Source organism: Anneissia japonica, unplaced genomic scaffold (genome assembly GCF_011630105.1).
Source record: "Anneissia japonica isolate Jap-2015-1 unplaced genomic scaffold, ASM1163010v1 scaffold287960_len3192837_cov198, whole genome shotgun sequence".
Lineage (NCBI taxonomy): Eukaryota > Metazoa > Echinodermata > Crinoidea > Comatulida > Comatulidae > Anneissia > Anneissia japonica.
Window position 1 is genome coordinate 1,252,519 of NW_022712725.1, and position 7,294 is coordinate 1,259,812.

Below are 7,294 nucleotides of genomic sequence, written 5' to 3' on the forward strand. Positions count from 1 at the left end.
GTGTAATAGAGTGTATCTGGTGGTATTTGAATCTGTTCAACCATAAAGCCTCCGTGGTCTAGTGGTTATGAGGCTCGCCTTGACAGCGAGAGGTCGCAGGTTCGAGTCCCGCCAGAGGCATTTTATTACACAATTTCTTTATTCATTTTTTTACAGGACTACATTCGATTCGGACTTAAACTATATTCTTTTTACTTTTAACTGTCCAACAGGAAAAGCAAATCACTTGAAGTACCCATACCTTTCTCTATGTACATGTTCAGAAATTATTTTACAGGGTTATGTACATAAAATGTAATTGTACACATAGTAAAACTAATAGAGTATTACACATTCGTACATCATTGCATTTAAAATATTCCAAAAAATAATAAAGCATTTATGAAGTCACTTCAAATTCAATCAAAAAGAATTGGTTGTCATTATAATTTTTTCTATATTAATTCACACTTGTGGCATACATTATATAAATAATAGAGTAAATATATAAAACTTTATGTAAATTGTTCTTCAAAATAAAAGAAATGTTTAATATAATTTGTATAATAATAATAAAGTTAATGACATACATTAATATCACAAACTACTAATGATCAGTCAATAAATTATATATTACAGTGCCTGTGTCTATCCTCTGCATGGTACCTGCCATGGCATACCCTCAAAACTACCAAAGGCCAATAATCATATAAAAGGGGGCCGAAAGAAGAGAAAAGACGTTAGCTCACTGAAATAAAAACTTAAATGAAGGTTTTTATTTCAGATTTGAACTGACATAAGTCATTCTAGAATTCTGTAATAAGTGGAAGTTCATTCCAGATAATGGGGTAGAGAGAAAACATGAGAGAGGGCCCCAGGTGTCTTTAAAACAGGAGTGAACTTGAGAGATTTGTCAGCAGATCTAAGTCATTGACAGCCAGGCTGATAAGAACTCAGAAGCAGGCAGATATAATGAGACGGCTTTGACAGAACTTGGATGGGTAACCCAAGGAGGCCTAGGATCATGACAATTGGTGCATTCGATTGGGACTTATCCGTTGAGTATGTTAGCCAAGTACAAACTTAAAGTCTTTCAAAGGTTAAGCACAAACCCAACAAAAAAGTTAAGAGTTATTTAACCAACCGAATAAGAAAAGTACTTAACAGATTTTCTGTCAAGCACGAAAGTTCCCATTCGAATACGAAAAATGTATCAGTCAAGGATGCACTCAACATCCTCAAATAGCAAAAGAAAAGACTCTAAGATGCTAAGAAATTCGGGATCTAGACTGAAAACAACTAATCAGGACAATAAGCAGATCAACTGAATTGGAGTTGTCAAATAACCTAACCTATCAGTGGAATGGCGAAAATAAAAATACTGATTCAGATAATTTCGATTAAAATATGATGAATCTGACAAAATGGTTGTTTTTTTGTGCACAAATTATATGGGTAGTAGTAGTAGTAGTAGTTAATCATGGGTTGTACATCCTCTGTATAATCGTCTTTAGGCTCCTGTTAGGGGTCAGATGACAATTGACTAACGGTGAGTTGGTCATGGGACTGCTGTTGTTCTTCCGTAGCCAAGATTCTATGGACGTTCGTTCATAGGTAAACCCATCTAGTAACAAGAAAATATCAATTAAAGAATATAAATAACAACAATAACAGTCACTAACAATTACAATAACAACAATTTATAGCAATATTAATAATTATATTTATTATTAATAATAATGATGATGATAATAACATGATAATTATTGTAATAATAATAATAATAATAATAATAATAATAATAATAATAATAATAATAATAATGTTAAAAAAAATATTCTTAAGGGGAACTTAGACAATGTAGAAATTAGAAAACAATGTTAAGGGGAAAATAACACCCGGTTCACTACTGGGGAGGAAAAAGGCACTATGGAAAGGAACAAGGCGCTATGGAAAGGAACTTCCCACTCTACCACCCAATGCAAGATGTAGTACTATTGATTAACAGCTCATTCCCATGACTTACGGGACTACGTTTAAATTTAAAATGATGTTACAGAATTACAAATATTTCTTAGTAGATTTACAAAGAGAGTGCTAGGGTGATCTTACCTGCACATATTACCGGATCTTTCATGACCTCTCTCGTGATTGGACAGAGGTACTCGTCTGGAATGCTGCCACCTACAGAAACAGGAGGTAATTTAAACATTCAAATGAAAAAGTAACTCAGCGGTAAGAATGAATAAGCCAAAAGCTAAGTTTGTGTTCCATATCTTTTTGATGCAATGAACTGTGCAATGATGTGAAGTGCATAGAGGTCTTGTTTGCATGATGCACTAAAAAGTAGCATATTATTATCAACACAGAGTACTCACTAGAATATTTGTTAGCAATGATCATGTAATATTAGTGTTGGTATTGATGACGAATCTATAGAAACTCACCTTGATCTTTTCCAATGAAAAATGTCTGTTCTTGAATTGCTTTTAAACCACGCAATATTTTACTCTTGTGACCAAGAGGTTCTGAAAAGAATTTAATCATATCAACATTACTTAGAGATCAGACTGAAAATATAAAGAGAACAACAAAGTGTATAATATTAGATAAAACTTAGTAAAAATAGTATAATATATGTAAAACTTATCATTTCCTTACATTATTTTTGAAAATATAACATTTTAAGTACATTGCCAAAGGATTTACTATGCAATGGCTTATAAACCAAGCCTCATACAAGATTTAGAGAGTGGTGTTTATCAGTCTTTTAAAATACTCTGACATTTTCCCATCTTATAAACCCAGCATTGGAAGGTCAGCATCTTTACCACTGAACCTAAGTTCTCCCAGAGTGTGACCCCTACACCCTCTGACCACTCCGCGTCCCCACCCCACCAATGAAACCAACTAATAATCATGTGATTACTTACTGACGCCAAGTTCATTTGCTAGGGTGTCACTATCCAGCACCTGTAACTCCTGTCCATCGATATGATTCTCACTAAAGGCTGCGCAGTACTGACTCAGGCCAAGCAGTTCAAGCCAGTCAACAACATCTTGCACAGACCAGTCTTTCAGGGCCTTCGAATTGAAGTTCAAAGCATCCACATTAACATCTCCTCTTGCATTCTTGGCCTGGAAGTTTGACGGCAGAACAACCAAATCTTCTTGTCCAATTGTTATATCGTCTGGACTCACAAATTCATGAAAACCTAAGAAAACAGTGATTTGTTTTAGTTATATAAATATGCTTCAAGTATGATGAAAAACAGCTAAATTTTCTTTTCCAAGTGTTATGTTGACTGAACATACAAATCCAGACATGCACTAAATTATTGCTGCATGATTATTCATGATTATCATTGTAAAGGTAACTGACGCAAAAATTATTCTACCTTGATTTTCAGTGATGTTCCAAATCTGAGCAGTTTTATCGTTTGAGCCGCTTGCGAGATAATTGCCGTCAGGTGAGAATGCTACGGATGTAACATATCGAGAATGTCCCTCTAATATCTGTATTTTCTCACTTGTAAGCTATGAGATAAACGGGAGAACAATGATAAGTAATAACAAACAGTTAAATACAATAAATGAAAAGAAATACAATGATAATCAAATCATAGTGACTTAAATTAAATTTTTAATTGTTTTTCTTTACTTTCTCATGTAGTTCAAGAAGTTTTGAATATTTTCTGCACAATTTCTTGAACTGAGTGAGGCAAGTTGTGGCAAAATGGCGAAGTTGTAGCAAAAATTGAAATTCAATTTATTAGTATTTCCAGATACCTGAGTAAGTAATCTTTAAAATGAGGGGTCATTCGTTGAAATTGGACATTTAAGTCTAAGTTATTGGAAAGTGAAAGTACAGAACTCTTTGATCCAAGATAAACATGATTTTGAGTAATTGCTTTCTAAAGTTATTTGTACATACATTGTTTAATAGAATTAACAATCAAAATAACCTTAAATAAATGATTTGTTGAATATAAGACATTAAAGTGTTGATCTAAAGTGAAAAATAAATTTGGATTTTTAGGCAATTTTTTGAGCTTCTATATTTTATAGCTCATTTACTCAATAATGGCCTGTGCGACAACTTAACTATTACTTCAGGTCACAAATTTTGAACTGTTTTGCATGTGAAATAAAGTGAAATAAAATAATAGTAAATTTTAGTATACATACCGGATTCCATATTATAACAGTTTTATCAAAAGCACTGAAAGGAAATTACAAAGATATTTTCAACATACAGACTATTCATATGGTTTTTTTTTCATATTCATATAACTTATATAAATATCTGTTATTTTTTACACATGGTTTCACAAGGTTAGGCACTCTTTTAAAACAAGACATAAGCTAATCAAGAAAAAAAAATTAATTTTAATTTAAAAGTGCTTTTTAAGTGCTAAAACCATGAAGATCTTTGTGTCAATGGTTATGCATCTAGCAGCTCTCTCTTTGAAATACTGGTTATATTTTTCAGGATGTGTTAAAAAAACACTTGTTACAGGTTATCACTGAGAGCTGGTGGCAAAATTGATTGGTCGGTCAAATCATGGAGCCTTCTTGACTGCTTCAGGAATAGCTACGCAGTGTAGCGATTGCAGTGAACCTTAATTTAAAATAATTTTACTATAGACAGGTTTACTTTACTTTAAATGGGTTTACTTTACTTTACTTTAAATAGGTTTACTTTAATTTAAACAGGTTTACCTTAATTAAACAGGATTTCCTTACTTTAAACAGGCTTACTTTACTTTAAACAGGTTTAGTTTAGTTTAAAAAAGTTTACTTTAATTTAACCAGGTTTACCATAATTTAAACAGGTTTACCAGAATTTAACAGGTTTACATTACTTTTAAACAGTTTTATTACCCACCCAGAAGCAAGGAGAAGTCCATCGGCCGAAAATGCCACAGAAGTTACATTAGCTGTATGTCCTTTCAACTCGCATCTAAGTTTTGTACAACATGCTAAAAAATAAATATTCACAAAATATAACTTTTTCATTTACATATATAACAGAAAAAGCTCAAACAAATTACAATTTTGATTCATAAAAAATGTATATTTAAAGAATTTTATTGTCTTAAAGGAGAAAATACTAATACAGAACAAAATTTCTTATATCACATATTTAAATGAATTTTAAAACTTTTACTGTAATTGATTGATTTGAGTTAAATGATGTATATCATAGTGAGAGCACTGCCCATCTGGTAGCAGCATCTGCATAATCTGCAAGTACAGGTGGTTTGTCAACTCAGTATAGATGCTTGTGTTGAGCCTTGAAATGCATGTTGTTCTTTCTGTTGCTAGCAACCCTGCATGTTATACATTAAGTTTACTTCTAGCAATATGTTATTCTGATGTTCATGTTGTACTCTAAATGTTTATAATTTATATTTAAACAAGGGTTTACTAACAAGATAAGGAATCCCTAATTTCAATAGATATTTTTTGGCATAATATGTAAATTCTTACTTGAATTATGTTCGTATTGGACGTAAACTATTGACACCATCATTAAAATCATTGTTGTTATGTAGAAATCTGAACTTACCTGGACTTGTTTCTAAATCCCATAGTTTCACCAGGTTGTCTCCACATGTTGCTAGTAAGAAATAGCACATCCCACTCTTGCTGAAATCAAAATCTGGATCTGCAATTTATAAAATGTTTTTTTTAATTAACTTTGTTCTTTTTATGCTACTGAAATATATTAGGTAGATAAAGAGAATAAGAGCTGACATTATTATTATTATTATTATTATTATTATTATTATTATTATTATTATTATTATTATTATTATTATTAAATAATATAAGTTGTTATAGTCTCATTGAATATCTCATGAAATGTCAGGCCCAGGATTTATCAATCTCAGCTTAGGAAATGTCTTAAGTAAAAAAAGTTCAGATGTCCCTCAGCAAACATCATAAGCTGATTTATCAAACCATCTTAATTAATCTTTACCATCAAGAGTACCATCATCATCATCTCAGTAATTTTGCTCAAACTGGAGATAAAGTTCCTTATATTTACAGCCTATTCTCAACAGACACTTGATCTATATTTTGTCAACTCATTGCGCTCTTGAAGGGTGTTAGGGCGTCAACAAACTCATTCAAATAAATAGAATTCAGCCTTACGTGCAGAGCCGAAAGTGGGAGATATAGCAAGACATCCAGCTGCAAGATCATGGCAATCAGGGTCATAGAACAGACACATTGAACTCCGACCACTAGCATTCCAAATACGAAGATCCCCATTAGCCGAGCATGACACGATGAACTCAGAGTCTGGGGTAAAGGCACAGGCTGTGACAACATTTACATGGCCTTCCAGTGACCTAAACACAATATCAACATGCAAATACAAGTATAGTACATGAGGCAAAGACAAGCCAAACCAGCCATTCATCGCAAAAATCGATTTTCAATTATTAATACTGTGTTCGAGAGTAAAATAATAGCTATAAAATGGAAAAAAATCGTTCAAATCGGACATTTCCTTATGAAGTTACAAGCGTTTAACCACACAGCTGTTTAAAGAACAATATATGAGAAATTAACCGTCAAAGTTTATAATTTCAGGCATTTCTCATGCAGAAACTATCTCTAAATCCTTAAAAAGTATTGTTTTAACATTGAAAATGGGGAAAATAACAGCATAGAATGATGTGTAGATATATAAAAGTTTGTTTAATGCAATAATATAGATTTTAAAAAAATTTGACATTCCAGCATGTTTTGGCCATTTTCTCTGAAACACGATTTGCGACGAGTGACTGGTTTGGCTTGTCTTTGCCACATATTTAAATTAATTATAATAATATTATTTCATTCTTATCCAATGATGACTGGCTCATTGACCTTTAATCTTTTAAATATCTAAACACTATATGCCAGAAGTTGATATAGCCAAATTAGTATACTTTGAACAAATACTCTGCAACTGCTTATTCAGGAACAAAGAACAGTTATACACATACATTACATTTTAATGATGTTTATTTTGTTGGCTCATTCATGCATTGTTTACTTAATATTCACCTTTGACAATCAAAGTGCCTTACTTTTACCTACAATTATATGTATTTGTACATTATACTATTTTAGCTTTGCTGTATACGCCTCAACAATCATTCACCCTCAGGATGAGGATGTACAGTACAGTGTGTAAACAATTTAAACATATTGCTTAACTGTATGTCTATAGCTGAAAACTGCACCTTCTTTAATGTGTTTCTACATTTTATTAAAAAAAACAAAAAAACAAACAATATCTTATATACTATACATT

The 7,294-nt window shown here is 31.9% G+C and overlaps 1 protein-coding gene across 4 annotated transcripts in view; it reads right to left on the bottom strand.

Annotated features, from left to right (window-relative positions):
- Positions 1-185: 185 nt before the first annotated feature.
- LOC117108081 (WD repeat, SAM and U-box domain-containing protein 1-like) overlaps positions 186-7,294 on the bottom strand; it is an 8,978-nt gene continuing 1,869 nt past the window's right edge. For 3 of the 4 annotated variants that reach the window (XM_033249953.1, XM_033249954.1, XM_033249955.1), the window contains 9 exons: positions 6,142-6,341; positions 5,552-5,650; positions 4,868-4,961; positions 4,168-4,201; positions 3,378-3,516; positions 2,913-3,194; positions 2,427-2,507; positions 2,092-2,163; positions 186-1,603 (listed from right to left, as the gene is read on the bottom strand). In XM_033249953.1, coding sequence (XP_033105844.1) covers positions 1,458-1,603; positions 2,092-2,163; positions 2,427-2,507; positions 2,913-3,194; positions 3,378-3,516; positions 4,168-4,201; positions 4,868-4,961; positions 5,552-5,650; positions 6,142-6,341 — 1,147 coding nt within the window. In that variant the 3' untranslated portion in view covers positions 186-1,457. The remainder of the gene's footprint in view (positions 1,604-2,091; positions 2,164-2,426; positions 2,508-2,912; positions 3,195-3,377; positions 3,517-4,167; positions 4,202-4,867; positions 4,962-5,551; positions 5,651-6,141; positions 6,342-7,294) is intronic. The other variant, XR_004445322.1, reaches the window with a different exon arrangement.